Genomic DNA, 18383 nt, shown 5'->3' with positions numbered 1-18383 from the left:
GGGGGGGCTTTTCTCTGGGTTCAGTTCTTGCTAGCTTAAGGCTTTATGGTGGAGGGTCTCAGTATGACTGCTTTTTAGGTGTGCATGGAATTTAATGTCTTTTTTTTTTTTTAGGGGGATTTTAATTATTAGTGGGTACAGCCCTAATATTCTGCTCTGCAGTTATTGTGTGGAGTTTTTCATTGTACACAAAGAATATTTTTACAGAATTCTGCCTGCAGTGTCTCTATTGGGTGTTTGTCCCATTTGGTGAAGTCTTGGTTTGTGAGTGGACCCCACACCTCACATCCATAGAGTATGATTGGTTCTCTCTCTCAATTTAATTCAGTTTCAATTCAATTTAGGTGAGCTTTACTGGCATGACAAAAACTGTACATTTGTATTGCCAAAGCAGTTGCAGCTGGGCTGCTTACAAATAGTGCACATATGTATTAACAGAAAAAAAAAAATAGTAATAGTAGTAATAAAAATATATAAAAAGTATTAAGCATGTAGTGCAAAATGAATTGGTGTATGTAAGTGTATAAGTTACAATAACATAAGATAAAATATTAGATTTACAGAGGTAAAATATACATCTAAGTAATATAACGGAGTAATATATCATAACATAATCTACATGTGCTGGAAACATCAGACCAGGGCAGATTGAGTGTTTTCTCGTCTATGGTCTCTCTCTCGCGTGCAGTGGAGCGGCTTGAGAGTCTAGACAGCAGAGGGCAGCACAGCACAGAGAATCAGGGAGACACCGTAAAGTTGACGCTTCTCTCTCTATATATTGTTTTCCTCTTGTGGATAGGCTTTTCTTTTGCTGTTGAAGCAAATGAGAACGTAAACTTGTATTTACTATGCTCTAGCATGTACCTCTATAGAATTGTACCTGCTCAAAGTTATTTATAATTACTTCAAATGTATTTATTTATTTATTTCACTCTCCCATTTACCTCTATTACTCCTAAAGTTTATTTATAGTTACTTTCATATGTATTTATTTATTTATTACATTCTCCCATTTACCTCCATAGAAGTTAATTTCTTAAGGTTTATTTTTTTTTTTTTTTTGTCTACACTCTCTTATATACCTCTATAGAAGTGTATCCTGTTATTTATTTATGTTGGTCTGTCTGTCTATTTATATATTTTACACTCTCCTATTTACCTCTATAGGTACCATCTATCTATCTATCTATCTATCTATCTATCTATCTATCTATCTATCTATCTATCTATCTATCTATCTATCTATCTATCTATCTATCTATGTTCTCCTACATGTAAGTTTACCCTGGTAATGTTCACTTGCAGTTACTTTCTTATTTAAAAGTGTTTAGTGTATTAAATATACTGTATTATTAAATGTACACTATATGGACAAAAGTCTAGGGACACCTGATCATTACACCAGCAGGGACTTTAATGACATTGCATTCTAAATCCAAAGACAATGGAGTTTGTCCCCACTTTGCAGCTATAACATTTTTCACTCTTCGAAAGGCTTTCCACAAGATTTTGTAGTGTTTCTGTGTAAATTTTTGCCCACTCATCCAGTAGAGAATTTGTGAGGTTAGGCACTGATGTTGGATGAGAAGGCCTAGCTCACGATCTCCATTCCAGTTCATCCTAAAAGTGTTCGAACTCATCCGATCATTATGGACCTTGCCTTGTGCACTGGGGCACAGATGCAGAAAAGGGCCTTCCCCAAATTGTTCCCCCAAAGTTTTTTAATTGCTCAAGCATTAAGAGACTTTGCACAGAGAGGAAGCCTAATCAGTTTCAAAATATGGACATGATTATCAAGGATTATGTATTCTTAAAGCGGACAGTATATTGAACCGTTACAGAGGAGTGTAGGTGGCTACAGTATACAGTCGCTGGTAAGGTTTTTTTTTTTTTTTGCATGCAAAAAGGCTAGGTTTCATAGTTCCTTCCTTGGAAGCACAAGGTGGGTGGGAGGGAAAACTTGTGTGGGTGTTCTATTTGTTGTGTTTAAGTCTAGACGTTCTAAAGGAGGTTCAAATGTTCATCTTTGTATTATAGTACGGTTTCATAAATATATATATATATTTTTTTGTGATTACATAAATGTCAATTGATACTTATAATAAAGATCACAGTGATAGACTGGGCAATTTTAGGCTCATCAGCTAGAATGTCAGGGGAATTAATAGTCCTGTTAAGTGTGGAAAGGTTCTTTTAAATCTCAAAACTTTAGGTTTTACTCAAGAAAGACACTTGAAGAAGGGAAGCGAGAATAGATTAAAGTCTGATTGGATTGCACAAGTGTATCAATCTACATTCTCTACCAAAGCCAGGTGTGTGGCTATTTTGATACGTAAGAAAGTACCATTTGTTCATGATAAAACTATCTTTGATATAAATTGTAGATATGTTATTGTGTTGGGCTCTATAAATTCGAAGCAAATTACTTTAGTTAATTTATATGCACCAAATTATGATGACCCCCTCTTTTTTTCAAATAGTATTTAAATTAATCCCCAGTATTTCTGAATCAAATGTAATTATTGGAGGTGATTTCAACTGTGTGCTGGACAACGTACTTGATAGACAACCGAGTCCGATTGCCAGTGTGGCATCTAAATCTAATGCAGTGTTAAGACTGTATATGCAATCCCTAAACATTGTAGATATATGGAGAATTCTTAATCCCTCAGATATCAATTTCTTTTTGTTCTCGTGTGCATAAATCATATTCGTGCATCGATTTTTATTCTGCTCTATTTAAATTTAGTACCAAATGCATGCAAGTCACAATATCACAACATTATAATATCAGATCATAATCCACAGTCAGTTGACCTCAGATTAGATCATTCAAGAGGAGAATTTAGATGGAAGTTAAATAACGCACTCCTAAAGGATGAAGTTATTATGAATTTATTATGTAAGGTTAAACAAAGATATTATGAATTAAGTGATAAACCCCATAACCTTCAGGCGTGGCAGCTAGGACAACATAAAGCTGCTAGCACCATGTATCAAATTAAGAACAAAGAGTGGACACTAATAACCAATCTAAAGGTAATAAATTGCAATTTTGCAAAGTTTAATGCAGAGGTTTATACTCCCGTAGGGAAGTCTGACCAGAAAAGTACTGCTAGGTTTATGGAAGGACTACACTTGGCAAAATTAAGTGAAGAGGCTTTAAAGGCACTGGATGCAGAAATAAGCATTGAAGAGGTGGAAAATGCTATTAAAGAGTTCCCCAACCCCTGGACCTGATGGGTTCAGCATCGAATTTTGCAAAAGATTTAGTAAGGTTATATTGCCATTGTTGGTACGTATGTTTAGGCATTCACAGGAAGCTGGCTGTTTTCCCAAAACTGTATGACGCAAATATTGCTCTTACACCTAAACCAGGTCGAGATCGGCTGCTAGTGTCATCATATAGACCAATTTCTTTACTACCCACTGAAACCAAAATAACTGGCCAAATTCTTGCAAATGGATTGAAAAAGCATATCTGTGATATTATACATCCAGATCAGACAGGCTTCATGCCAGGCAGACATATGTATTTTAATCTACGTCGCCTGTGCCTGTGTTTTATATTCAAACCATAAAGAAGATGCTGCAATCGTTTCATTGGACGCACAAAGGGCATTCAACCAAGCAGAATGGAGATATATGATGTCAGCCCTAAAGAAATTTGGTTTCGGCCATGTGTTAAGAGAATGGATAAAAAATATATATTCCTGTCCCAAAGCCTCAGTAGTGACTAATCATATTATCTCAGCTCCTTTCTCAATTTATAGAGGGACAAGACAAGGCTGCCCGCTGTCCCCATTTCTTTTCACAGTTGTGATAGAGCCCTTGGCTGCATACATTCAGCAACAGGCAGATTTCCAACCAATCACAATAGGTTGCCTCCCACAACATATTTCACTTTATACATTTGTTTAACATAGATCCCTAGTAAGTCTATTCCACATCTCCTCACTGCAATTACAAGATTTGGGAATGTATCAGGTTTTACTGTGACCTGGGAAAAAAGTGACCTGATGACTATTGCGCCCAATACTTGTAAGCAGTATATAAGATCCACCCCATTCAAGATAGCAGAAAACTCCTTTACTTATCTTAGTGTAAATACAGTAATTGTGAACTGCTAAATGTTTGTCTATTCTTGAAATTGCAGTCAGATCATGTTTGGCTTTAACAGTCTTGATCACATGAAATCTTCTCAGTACAAATATCACAAATGGATATATAAATATTCAATGCTAATATTACTTAATGAATGGAAGAAAAACATAAAATATAATCACTGCACACAAAAACTCAAACCTCACTTCAAATGTAAGCCATAGTAGAGGGAATATCATAGCTACTTTACCACCAGACAACTTGTTTTCATACTTTTTTTTTTAAAAGGCCTCTGATCAGCATTAGATATCAATTGGGGATGTCCATGTATTTGCAGATGTCCGTAATGTAATGCCTTCCTGCATTTAATCATTAGAGGTGTTTTCGTCCTGCTCTACATCTCTGGAGAAGGTGGGAGCATGGCCTGTGAGAGTGTTGGTGAGAGTGCAGTAGTCTTGTTTGAAACACACAGGCACTGGGTTAATGATAACCGGTGCTTCGGAAGCCTCGCAGTCCTCGAGACACTCGAGACTAAGAGCCGAGTCCTTCACAGACAGAACATCCCCACTCAGACACGCCACGTTCAGAGACTGGATGAGGTTGCCCACTTTATCAGGCAACTCTTCGCAGAACAAAGAAAAATCCTCACACGAGATGCTCGTCTCGCTGCGTGTATCAGGCATTTGGCACGGGGCCCAGACCTCAGCTGTGGGGCCCACGTAGGGTGTGTGGCATTGTGCCGTGGGATACATGCCCGTTTTCTCTACCTGATCCTGCATTGTGGTTATGACCTCAGAAATCTTGTCAATTTTTGAAAAGTCTTCCATAAAGTGAAAATCGTGTAAAGGACTTTTTGCCAAAACCCAACACTAATGAAAAAGGAGGACAAACATTAATAGATTGTGAATATATGGACATACATTACAATTTAAACCATTATTTTCTATAAGAATAAAATGTTATTTATTCCTGTGATGCAAAGTTGAATTTTCAGCATCATTACTCCAGTCTTCAGTGTCACATGAATCTTCAGAAACCATTCTAAAATGCTGATTTGCTTCTCAATAAATATTTCTTATTATTATTAATGTTGAAAACAGTCGTGCTGCTTAATATTTTTTTGTAAGTGAGTTTCTTCCCCATTTCAACAAAGAATCAAAGAATCATGGGGGGAAAGATAATATTAAGCAGCTGTTTTCAACACTGATAATAATAACAACTATTAATAATTGAGCACCAATAATAACTTAGCAAGGATCTCTGAAGGATCAGGTGACCCTGAAACATTATTAACATTATTAACATTATTAACCTCAATGTGTTCAAACCCTCTGCTAACCCTAGTCTATTTGAAGTGTGAAATGTTACCTGAAAATTGCCTTGGTAATTTTGATAAAGTGGCTGAAAGTACGTTGCTGGTGTTGGCACCCATAAAATTTTGTTCATCTTAAATCTGTAATGCATAAATGTTGCATATTATTTCCAGTCATCTTTCCTGTGACACCAGAGTTGCTCACTAGCTCTGTATATTTTTCCCACGTACTGCATACTTGCGCAATAAATATAGCAGGTGTATGATAAACAATTACCTTGCAGCAGGAATGGCCATAAGCAGGATTAAAAGTCCAACCACTGAAAACATTCCAATGGCAATCTTGCTGACTTGATTGGGCTCATCTTACAAAAACGAGAGCTTTAAATAATCAACACAGAAAACATGGATGGATTGACTTTGATTTTACATTAACAGATCGAGTTAAAATTTACATGAGCGTGTAAATGTAAAACAGTAGCTACCACAGTATTCACCTCTGTATGCTGTTTTCCATTTTACTGCACTGCTCCAGTCACTCCACATTCCCCTGTAGACATTTCCATGATCTATCAAAGTCTTCACCATCACAGTGTATGTAGTGCCCGGATCAAGCTTCATTTCATCAATCTGAATCATATTGTTTTCTGCTTGAACACTGACCGCCTTAAAAAAGTAACATTAATGTAAAGCCATTCATAGAAGACATTAATTTTCAAAACAGGAATACACTGATAGATGGTGTTATATAAGTTTCTTTGATGTGGGTGAAACAGAGGATGTTCTCTGGTAATATGCTCTATGAATGGTGGACATTCATAACTGAATCATCATTATAATCAATCTTACACTTGTATGATTTCCATCTTTGTGGTACTTGAATTGGTATCTGATGGGTAGAGCTTGTCGATAAACATGATTTTCATATCCGCTCTTCCAAAAGAAATGATACGTTCCATTTGCATATTGTAACGTCAGGTTAAATGGAGGCTTTGGTTTAACTGAGGAAAGAAAGAAGCTTCATGTATGTGAAATATAAACTGTGTACAGTGTAAATCACTTTTTTCTTTGATTACAAATCTAAAAATCTACTCACTGTTTTTTACTGGCTTAAAAGAAGCATCCAACAGAGATGAATTCTCATATCCATTTTCCAAATAATAAAGTGAATATTCATCAAAACTCCTGAAGCCTGGTACTGTTAAACTGCAGATGTGATCTTCACGTACTCTCTGCAGTTGGCAGACATATTTCCTGTGTGTGGAAATCCATGTTTGGGAAAATCTTGCAATGAACTGGTAATGTTGACTACCATTTGCATATGAAAACTGAAAAACAGTGTATGAATGATTGAACAGACAATGGCAATGAATAACTGGAGCATACTTACTGGTCTTTGCCTTTTAAATAAGCTTCCAACCGGTATGATATGTTTTTAGTGGATGTGACTGGTAGTTTTAAAGAGCAGCTGATGGTATTGTAATAATCTGCCACACAGATGTGTCCTTTTGTCAGAGATGAAATAGCGAAATGGTCATACATTTTCGGAAGTGCATGCAAAATCCATTGTGACTGAAACTGCAGATTTAAGAAACATGTTTTACCCTGTAAAGTCGCTTTAAGATGCACTAAAAAAGCCAAGAAAATGCAGAAAGTCCCAGTGCGGTTCATCATTCTTGTACAGGATTGAATGAACACGCTCTTCCAGTTTTCTGAACTCACACAAGTCAGCACATGCAACTGACAAGAAGTGACTCATATAAGATGTTCAGCATAAAGGCAACAATTTATTCATTTTTAGCAGACGTTAAAGGCAACTAACGAATAAGGAATACAAGCGATTCATCTTAAACTAATAAAGAAATACCTTCAATATAAAAGCCACTCAGGTGCCATTCATTTAAATCCTAAGTGATTAAAAATCTGGTGCTCATGCTGAACATTTGTTTGTAAAAAAAAAAAAAAAAAAAAAAAAAAAAAAACAAAAAAAAAAAACAGTCAAAGTCAAAACACCCAAGATGCTTAAAAATCAAGTATGTATCATACATTTATGTATTTACACTTAAATTTTAAAGAAGACACATAGCAACTCACCAAACTGATTCTGAAGCATTAGAGAAATATTACATAACAGCAAGAAAGTTGAAGTCTGAGGCAGTGAAAGGGCATCAAGATTGCTTTATATACAGAGAAGTGTTCCTGTGCATGTAGGAGGTCTTAACCTCAACATTATCTAAAAAATCTGTCATTAGTGAAGATGGCATCTCGAGGTTCTGAACTACGTATCACACGTTAATTTTTTACAATAAATTAAAGGTAACTCTTTATAATAACCTTAATTTATAAATCATTAACAAACATTGTATAATCCTTAACAGATCATTAGTTAATATACATATGCACATAGCTAGAAATATGATAATGTTCTTGTTAATGTTTACTAATGAACTTACTAAACATTACCTAACAATTAACAGATATGTATTTACTGTAAACTGAAATGCTTACAAATGTCAGTAAATATTCAGATCATATGATCTTTATTTTTTGGTTTTTGTTTGTTGTGTAGACCTCTGTTTACACATCTTAACAAATAAGCTATTAATCATTTGTTCATGTTTTTGAAAAAAAAAATCGAAAGTGGAAACTATTCATCATTTGTTAATGTTTATAAACGATTAGTAATCATTTAGTATCTTTATGGACATTGGACTTATTTAACAAGGTTTATGCAAAGGGTGGCTGGTTAAGTTTAGCTAAATGCTGGCTAAAGACGTAACAGATTGTAATTTTGGTGCAAAAAAAAAAAAAACTTTTTATTGCCTCAACACTCACATTAGTATACTATTCAGTATATCATTAAACAGGACAGCTATTCCTTGAATAAAAAATAAAAAGGAGAAAACAAATAATTTTTATATAATATAATAAAAGCAGATTGAACTGTGTTCCCTTATAATCAAACTGACCCCTGCACACTGTTGACCCTTTAACCATACCAAACCCATCCCTAACCTATCCATATCACACGTCAATATCAGCTAAAGGTATTATACCAAAGGGAAGATCTGAATACGTTTACACATAATTCTTTGTTTTATTTTTTATTATTCTAAATTATACTAATACATATGTAACATTTCCAGTCAGAAACATCTTGATATGACTTTCCCCGTGTATGAATGTTTCTATAAATGACTGAACTGACATTTTGCACAGTGATTTGAAAGATTAAAAGTTACAAATATGAACTTTTATTTGTGGCTTCCTAGTGTATGTTACAGTGTTTTAGTTTCAAATGTTGCAGAAAACTTTTTAAAGTGCTCCTGCATATACAGTTCCAAAAGTAAGGCCACAAATGTTGTTATACAAGTTGATATGACTTACAGAAGGAAAACGTGATTGTTAATACTAACAGCATAGCTTTTAAACAAAACAAATTGTACAGTAAGGCTAAAAAAAAGGTAATGTAAGTTTTCTTTCAAACAGTTAATTCTAGTTTAAGTTAAGCCTGTAATCACCTCTAACCATCAAAGTGTCTACTTCCTTAGTAATAGATAATCAAATCATTATAATAAGGTGCATTAATCATTTCATGGAAATCAAAGCATTAATGGAAAAAATGAATAGGTTAAAAAGCACCCCCCCCTACCCACCATCTGCTGAGCTAATGATTCGTAAAAAAAGATCTGATATGTAGAAATACCCGTAGTATTATCAGGTGGCTTGCATTTTGTAGATCTGTCTGACACATGCCTTATCTTGCTCTGAGCAAACTCTGAAAACTGCAACATTGTGTGCAAAGACAGAAGAACTGCACAGCTCAAGGATTTGTCACGAAAAAAAAGTCACGAAATGCATAATTCTCAGTCTTACCTCATTTCATAATGAGTACCTAAACATTGGTCGCACCTTACATCCCATACTTTTGCTACACGCTAAATAAACATACTTTATTTGCTGCTAGGAAAGTAGAGCTGCGGCTGAGTGTGTATTTAGACGCTTTGCCAGTATTGAGACATACTGTACAACCACATCATAAAATCACCACAGGCCCCTGTCATGTACTGTTTGTGTTAGCATGACGCTAAATTCAGAACTTACATATCTTAGGTTTAACATTTTTACACATCCTGCAAATATTCAAAGTATTAGTTGATCACAGTATTGGTTTTTCAGTGACTAAATCTTGAACTTTAACTTATAACCTCAAAAAGCATAAACAGATTTTTTGTCTTTTTTTTGGACAAGTCACCTGACACAGTAAACCACCCAGGATCTTTTAGCATGTTATTTTCAACAGTTGATGATTTGGGATGCACTAATTCTACTCTTGCATACTAAATGCAGAGGTTGTGTTAACCAAAAATTGTAAGTGCATAATGACAAATAATTAAAAATGCTTTCCATCATTCACACCAAGAAAGCTAACTATAAAGATAACTATATTATTGTCCACACCAATGCACATTACCGTTCTGTTTAATATAGGTGCACGCTTTCATTTATTATTTTAAATGCTTGAGCATATTAAAGCAGAATGGATTGTTATTGGCTGTCAGTGTTTTATTCTTCATTAGCTAGAAAATATCTTTCTGAAAGGGATTTTATTGATATTGTTCCTGTAAATCGTTATCGTTATAGTTGTGGTGTGAATTCTCTTAAATAAAGAATGATTTTTAGATATTTACAGTTATCGTTCTTGGTGTGAACGGGCCTTAAAGGGATAGTTCACCCAAAAATGAACATTTTATGTTCATCTGCTTACCCCCAGGACATCCAAGATGTAGGTGACTTTGTTTCTTCAGTAGAACACAAACCAAGATTTTTAGCTCAAACCGTTGCAGTCTGTCAGTCTTATAATGTAAGTGGATGGGAACCATGGCTAAAACATACAATTAAAAAAAAAAATAAAAAAAAAAAAAAAACATACACATACAAAACCAAATTAAACCCTGTGGCACTTGATGATACATACACACAAAACAATCGGTCTGTGCAAGAAACTGAACAGTATTTATATATATATATATTTTTTTTTACCTCTGATTCACGCAATGTCCGAACTGTTCTCGAGAGCGTGTTCTCAGCAGCAGGCACGTGAGGCTTCTTCTTCTTCTTGCTTTATGGCGGATCACAGACTTTTAAGTGCATTACCGCCACCTATCTCTCAAGTGGACCATTGACACTCCTAATTGAGATTGTAGATATAGTGCCAATGGTCCACTTGAGAGATAGGTGGTAGTAATGCACTTATAAGTCTGAGGTAAAAAAAACAAACTATATAAATACTGTTCAGTTTCTTGCACAGACCGATCGTTTTGTGTCTTTACACATCAATGTATCGTCACAAGCTGCAGGGTTTAATTTGGTTTTGTTTGTGTATGTTTTTTTTTGTTTTGTTTTATTGTATTTTATCGTATTTATTGTATTTTAGCCGTGATTCCCATCCAATTCCATTATAAGAGTGATAGACTGCAACGGTTTGAGTTAAAAAACTTTTTTGTGTTTCTACTGAAGAAATCAAGTCACCTACATCTTGGATGCCTTGGGGGTAATCAGATAAACATAAAATTTTCATTTTTGGGTGAACTATCCCTTTAAGGGACACTAATTATGGAATCCTGCCTCTGAGTAAAAAAAATAAATAATTAAAAAAACAACTGTGACTTAATTTGTTGTGACTTTGAGCTATAAATAGTCACAATTACCTTTTTATGTATTGGTTTTTACAATTTTATTTCTTGTAATTGTGACTTAATTTCTTGTGACCTCTAATCTCACAGTTGTAATACACAGTAGTCGAAATTGGCCTTCCATAGTTATAGTGATTAGAAGTGAAGGAAAAGGGAGAAAAATGCAAAACTGACCGGGAAAAGTAGGATTTGAAAAGAATAATTCATGGGATTTCGAAGTTCTTGTGACAAAGTCACATTAAAAATATTGAGTGTTACAATATTTTACTGAAATAGAGCATGACAGAAAAAGTACAACCCAGTCCATTAGAGTGACACATCATTATTATTAGTAACACAACCTCTGGCTACAGAACTTAATCAGGTTAAACGCCATATTGAATTTAAGACAAATGAAAACCAGGTGTGAGGGATAGACATAAAAAAAATTACATGAAAATATATATATATATATATATATATATATATTCAAATATAATTTATATTATATATAAACTAATATTTTATATATAAGCAAAACATATATTTCTTAAATATATACAAGCATGTGTGTATTTACATATACATAATAAATACACAGTACACACACATATAATATGTAAACAAAAAAACTTTTGTTTTGGATGCGATTAATCGCAATTAATCGTTTGACAGCAGTACTCACAAATTTTAAAATGGTTTTATAGAGTTTGTCAGCTATAAGTTTTACGTTAAGATGTTTCGTCGGCTGAACAATTGGTATATCGTTAAACAACAGTACAATCCTTTGAACGCACTGTACTTCAGTCTCTCACAGCCTCATTTTCAATCCTGTCATATATTAAATATGGCGCTACCCTGACCAAAGTCTATAGGCCTAAAGGAATGATAGTTTGCAAACTGAGATGCAGCCATACATACTGTCCTGCAGTCTTAATGTACAGTAGACCAATGTCCTGTGAACGATCGCACAGCTGATGTCTAATGAGTCTATTTATGTCATTATGCCACAAATACAGTTCAGTGTAACAAAAAAACAGTAAGTTAGGTCCAACCAGTGATGTATTCATACATTTTGTAGATGCTTCCACTTTCCATTGTTCGTTATTCAGTTGTGACTGATTTAGTTTGATGGAGCAATCGAAGCTCCCATGAACAGCTACTTTCCAGTGCTGTGGGCATCAACTTGTACCGATGTAAAAGCCACCCACTGTTTGACATAATTTGAATGGGAGCGTCCCACGCCATCCAGTGATGAAGTGTCTATTTGTTCATTCCCATCAAACGCTGAGGGGCTGGAACAGTCTGACTCCAGAAAACCACTGTCTATGGTGTCCAAATCCAATCCCATTTGTGGGTAACCATCATCGGACTGCTCATTAGAACCGTAGGAGTCCAGCGAGACCTGCTCAATGTTCTCCAAGTCGTGCTCCTGTAGATGCCAGTCATCACAGTCTGAACCCTGTAAACTCCTCCTGCCGTCAAGTATAAGAGGCTGTCTGGCATCGATCTCAGCCGCTCTCTGATTGGCGTCTTTCTCGTTGAGGAAGTCCTCTAGGCTCCGTCTGTGTCTGTCACTGGACCAGTCGGCCACGACGCCCTCCTGACCAGACACTGTAACAGTGTCCATCGATATGTGGCCGCCAGAGTGTGAGTTGCTCTGACTGTTGCTTCCAAGGAAGTAGAGTTTAGATGAGTTTTGACCCGCCGGACCAAAGTCCCGCTCACCCGTCCTGCTGTTAGCAGGTTCCTCTGAGCTTTCATTCAGCTGCTTCTCACAAAGCACCTGCAAAGTGGTGCTCTTCTCAAGGACATCAAAGCTGTTGAAGGTCAGGACTGGTCCGACCCATTTCTGAAATAAAACACAAGTAGATCTTTTTTCATTTTGTCATGAAAATTTATTTCTTTATGCCTCCTCAAACATAAACAAATTTCAATTCTTAAAAACATGTTCGTCTAGAAGAGGTGTAAGTGTATTGGTGATGTGAAACATATACACTATCATTCAAAAGTTTGGGATCAACAAGACTTTTTAATATTTTTTAAAGAAGTCTCTCATGCTCACCAAGGCTGGACTTATTTAATCAAAAATACAGTAAAAACTGTAACATTGTGAAATATTACTACAATTTTCAAGAACTGTTTTTGTAATATATAATAAATTGTAATTTATTCCTGCGATTTCAAAGCTGAATTTCCAGTATCATAACTACACTCTTCAGTGTCACATGATCCTTCAGAAATAGTTATAATATGATAATTTGCTGCTTGAGAAACTTTTATTATCATTGATACTGAAAAGAGTTGTGCTGCTTTGATGAATAAAAGGTTCAAAACAACATTTATTTGACACAGAAATCTTCTATAAAATAAAATATAAATGTCATTTATATCACTTTTGATCAATTTAATGCATCCTTGCTGAAAAATATTAATTTATTTTAAAAAAGAAAGGGGAAACAAACCTTTAGCCTATACATTTAAACTATATATCTTTAGCTGAATGGAATTCAAAGTAAATGAACTTGTCAAAACACTGATTAATATTAACCCACTTCATCACAAACAAAGCCTACTTGCAGAAATAACATCCGGAACCTTCGTAACCATCATTTCCTGACTTAAAAAAAAAAGAAAAAAAAAAAGGAAAATGTGATAATTAAAAGAGAGAGAGAGGGGGAAAAATCATTCATTGAATGCTTTTTCATCTGTATGAATGGCTAGTAAATGTTTTTTTGACACTTGAAGTCACAATGAACCAGAAAACAACATTTGTCAGGTGTTTGGTGCACACAGAATGAAAACTAATTTTATAAACAATAAGTAGCACAACTACACTCAATGTTCAGCTATTTCGATCATTAATTTTGTAACATATTCTGAGAGATCTATTTTAGAATAAGAGGGGTTGGAAAAATACAGAGGGTGTCACGGAACAATTTACACCAGATCAAAACACTTATCCCACTTACACCTCTTACTGTTTTGACACTGTATGGGAAATTATACTCTTTTAAGTATGTCCTTTTGGAATTATTTAAAAAGTTGTTTGAGATGACGCTTTATGCTTAATGGTTTTAACGTTCCAGTGGATGTCACACAGCTCTCGCTGTTGTTAATGCAGCGTGTTACTGGCCCCTACTGGAATATGTGTTTATTTACAGGTATTAAAAAAAAATAAAAAATCATACACTGCCACATTTCCTCAGTAACTGCTACATGAAACAAAGCTGGTGCCACAAGTCTTGCAAGTTCAAAACACTGCCACATTTCCACAATTCATCAAGCTTAGGTTTTACAGACATCCTCAAGCTCAGAAATGCCGTTATTATTAATATCTTGTCAGAGTTAGTCTACTAAAGTTCTCTGATGCACACAAATAACTAAGAAGTAGCTCTCAAACACCTTTTTATTTTTGTTGTGCCAAGCCTGAGATAAAGGGTAGTATTTTCAGCTTACATTACCAGTGGAATATTTACTAAATTCCCCTTTAGTTAAAAACAACTATTTATAACTACCCACCTTGCCAGAGTTTGGGTTTGAACTCATAGTACTTTCCATTGGAGGGGAAAACTGCTACTTTCAGTTTTTACGTTTTATGCAATCACAACCAAATGTTAAGCAAGCCCTCCTGTTCTTTTGAAGCCCCATACAGACTGACTCATTTGAAAAAATGTCGCATTCCCCGCTTGCAAGTGAGGTTAGGCATGTCGCACATATGAAAGTCCCCTAACAAGACATGTTTATGTGCTCACATACGCACACCGAAACTACTGCTTATGCACCAGAGATTTATACACACAGCTAGCTGAAAGACAAAAGAGAACATACCTTAAAGTCTCCTTGATATGTATGGTAGAGTGGTGTGAAGTACTCATGAGGGCTTGGGATGCGTTGCCATAAGGACAGCTTTTTGAAGCCCCCTCTATAGATGCAAAACAAAGTGTACTGAAGTGTAGTTTGGTGGATTCATTTAAAACAGGCTGTTATTGTAGGACATATCAAGTCAAGTCAGCTTTATTTTTATAGTGCTTTCTACAAAAGAGACTGCTTCACACATCATTAAAACATAAAAATTACAAGATTAATTATGTACACTTCAAAAATAAGGCAAATCCAAATTTGGCTATAAACATATGCTGATTATGTGCTGAAAAAGAAATGAAAAACAGCAGTTTGCAGAGCTTGTAGGTCTGACTTCCTCAAGTTTTTGACCAACATGAAAATAGACTGTCTGCAAAAACATATCTACTGCTGTTGTGGTTTCGTGAACGTGGGAGGTTAGAAAGGACTATTCATATACGGTAAGTGCTGTCATATCGATTACCGGAAAACTCATTTAGAGGAGGCACTATCGAAATTTAAGATCATAATCGTCTATAGTCTTTTATTAAGCCCGCCACTTTGCTGGATATCAGCCAAACTTCTCAGTACATTATCTTTCTGATTTTTAGGAACTGGTGAACTGATCTTGATAGTTTGAAAGGTTAATACAGGCTTCAATGGCTTATGACTTACAGATAATAAAGTGTCTCATGTGACTCATAAACGGACTAACAGTCATGATGAGAGAGATTTGAGTTTGCTTCACTTCTCCATATTCAGCAAAGCGACTTCTGTACAATTTGTACAATTCCCTAAATGTGCCTCATGGCCTTTATAAAGGAGCCAAACTTCTTGATTTCAATTTTGTCCATCAAGTAAACAGTTTGTACTGAGAATGGGGTTTATTTTTTAGACTACCGCTGAAGTGAAACAAAGTGAAATATCAGACAAGTAAGATTGGTACTCACAATTTCGCACTGGACACAAGTAGCAGCACCACCACCAAAACAGGAAGTGCCAACAGCAGGAAATAGTACTGTTCTGACTCTAGATGTTCAGAATCAGATGTCCATTCAACACTGTTGCTCCATTCACTCCACATGGATGTGAACCATGAAGGATGCACAGCAACCTGAACATCTGCCACATACTGCCTTCCTGGCAGGAGATTTTTACCGATGATAACCATAGATTGTTGGTTCTGCTGCAGCGTGTAAATTTGCGCCATCTGTGGAAGCATGGAATGGTATTCAGAAAAATGTGCAAAATATGTGTAATTTTCCTTCCCTATATATATATATATATAGAGAGAGAGAGAGAGAGCGAGAGAGAAAATTGAGCTTTTACCTTATCCGGGTCACTTTTAGATCGTAATCGTACTCTGTAGTATAATTTTGTACACAGAGTGTTTCCCGTATAACCCACATCCCAAGTGAGGTTGAAATCACCATCAGTTTTTTTAATATTTAAGTTGAAAGGTTGTATTGGCTTAACTATGAAATGAAAAGAAAACCAATGTTAGTGCACAGTACACAAGTAAACAAGACATGTTTACATTACAGAGGGGCCCAAAAAGCCTGGATTTGCATTAAAAACTATGAGACTAAGTTCTTATTTCAACCAGAATGTTTTAGGATTTAGGATTATGTTCTTTATCCATTCAAGCTCAAGATGCTCTTTGGATCAAATCATATTGGAGAACATGGTCATCAGGTTTGACGCAAACTTCATGTAGCTTGAGCAAAAGAGGATAAACGGAATACTATGAGATTGTGAACATCATCATATTAAATTACAAAATCCAAGCATTAGTGCTCTTAGACATTTGGATCTCACTGTATCCACCTTATTTCGCAAAGCAGAAGTGAGCAATTTTATGTAAACAAACAAGACTTCCTGTTCTTCAGCCACAATAAGAATAACAAAGTGCAGTTAACGGTAAAACTACCTGCAATGTGTTTGATACGAAACAGCAGTCTGCAATATAAATCATCATAATAGTGTTTTTCTGCCGCTAAAACAACCTGAAGCGAATGACACCAGACGTTTGAAAAATGTCCCCCCACGCACTTATGTTAAAAATGAGGTGGGATTTTTAACTTTGATCAGATTGATCAAGTAAATATCGGGACGTACCAGATTTGTATAAAACTATTGTTTCAGAGTGACTCTTTGTTGGGATCTCCATATTGCCTTGTTTGGTCATTTGTGTTACTATGATAGAGCAGTTAGTATCAAAGGCCATAATAAAATCCAGATCGTCTGGCTCCATTGTGCACCAGGATTGTGGTGATTTGATAGTGCAGCTCCCATTCACAGCAAAATATTCATCCCTGGAAAACATGAAAATGTGCTAATTAAACAACATGTTGGTCAAAAACAATGAGCAGGCTAGACAATGTCTTCAGGACTCAAAGTAAGAACATGATGTGCTAGATCTGAACCTGCAATCAGCCACAACATGACACGAAGCTGCTCCTGCCGAGTCCGAATTAGAGCAGTTCAGCATGGAGATGAAGTCTGTGGTACAGGTCACTCTGCACACGCCATCATCTGCAAACAGTGATGTGAAAGGAAGTGTGGTCAATCGAGATACAGAAGCGGTAGCATTTCTTCTCAAAGCAACACATGAATAGGTCAAATGACACCAGCTAAATCACTTTTTCTGCTTTTACTTTTTATCCTTTTGAGGGTGTTGGTTTTAAACGCTACATCTACACTTGTTTAACAAGATGTATGATGTAGAGGAACGGATATATTGCAATAAATGTACACTTACTGCACTCAATAAGTCCACAAATTACAAGCAAGGCTATGGCTTGCCATAAAGCCATCATGGAGGAACAAGGTAAGAATCTGTGGTCAGCCCTGCTCAGATGCATTGTACAGAGCCCACATGCAAACTGCAATGAAAGTAAATATGTTTTTGTACTGCTGTTATGTATTAATGTGTAATAAATTAATTTAGTTGCAATTCAAATTATAAATGTAATTTATTTTCAATTTCCAAAAAAACAACAATAAATGTAATAAAAATAAACAAACTCACACATGCATATAATTACACATTAATAAATATATAAAGCTCACACACATCAGTCATTTATTAAAGATTTTTTCATATATAGGCTAGTTTAGTCTATAATCAACATATTTTAATTAAACAAGAACAAGAGATTGCTGAGTTCAGAAAGTGAGTGAAAGCGCCTAAAAAAGAAGCAGATGCAATTTAAAACTTACCTTGATAATATTCCCATTGAACCGGTTTACAAAAACATTCAGTTTGAATGAAAATTTAAAATTCTGTTCTCCATCAAACACCAGTTGTACATTGCTTACGTCTTGCCATTTATATGCCAATCTACTGATCTACATGCACAGTCAGAGTGCTTGCGACGAAAATATGACATGAAGGATGTGGTTATGGTTAAAACAAAAGCCTATTTGCAGATGCTCCGCCCTCTGCG

General features: G+C 35.5%; 2 protein-coding genes across 3 annotated transcripts; both read right to left on the bottom strand.

Moving 5' to 3' along the window:
- Positions 1 to 2879: 2879 nt before the first annotated feature.
- Positions 2880 to 7761, bottom strand: il21r.2 (interleukin 21 receptor, tandem duplicate 2). 2 transcript variants are annotated; one of them, XM_019068146.2, is made up of 9 exons: positions 7511 to 7761; positions 7021 to 7156; positions 6807 to 6921; positions 6513 to 6670; positions 6266 to 6417; positions 5914 to 6082; positions 5694 to 5781; positions 5473 to 5557; positions 2880 to 4973 (listed from the first exon to the last, which is right to left on the bottom strand). In XM_019068146.2, exons 2-9 carry the CDS (start codon positions 7088 to 7090, stop codon positions 4470 to 4472), a joined length of 1341 nt encoding a protein of 446 aa, XP_018923691.1. In that variant the 5' UTR covers positions 7091 to 7156; positions 7511 to 7761; the 3' UTR covers positions 2880 to 4469. The 2 variants fall into 2 exon arrangements, with proteins under 2 accessions (XP_018923691.1, XP_042576502.1); XM_042720568.1 differs by having other exon boundaries at positions 6807 to 7156.
- Positions 7762 to 11698: 3937 nt separating this feature from the next.
- LOC109050563 (interleukin-21 receptor-like) lies at positions 11699 to 18330 on the bottom strand. The gene is made up of 8 exons (XM_042720555.1): positions 18157 to 18330; positions 17696 to 17819; positions 17361 to 17469; positions 17053 to 17249; positions 16264 to 16409; positions 15885 to 16144; positions 14923 to 15016; positions 11699 to 12943 (listed from the first exon to the last, which is right to left on the bottom strand). The coding sequence occupies exons 2-8, from the start codon at positions 17796 to 17798 to the stop codon at positions 12251 to 12253; spliced, it is 1602 nt and encodes a 533-aa protein (XP_042576489.1). The 5' UTR covers positions 17799 to 17819; positions 18157 to 18330; the 3' UTR covers positions 11699 to 12250.
- Positions 18331 to 18383: the final 53 nt, after the last annotated feature.

The sequence above is a fragment of the Cyprinus carpio genome, chromosome A3 (genome assembly GCF_018340385.1).
Source record: "Cyprinus carpio isolate SPL01 chromosome A3, ASM1834038v1, whole genome shotgun sequence".
Taxonomy (NCBI): domain Eukaryota; kingdom Metazoa; phylum Chordata; class Actinopteri; order Cypriniformes; family Cyprinidae; genus Cyprinus; species Cyprinus carpio.
The sequence above is the reverse complement of the archived record's forward strand: the minus strand, read 5'-3'. Positions and strand labels throughout refer to the sequence as shown.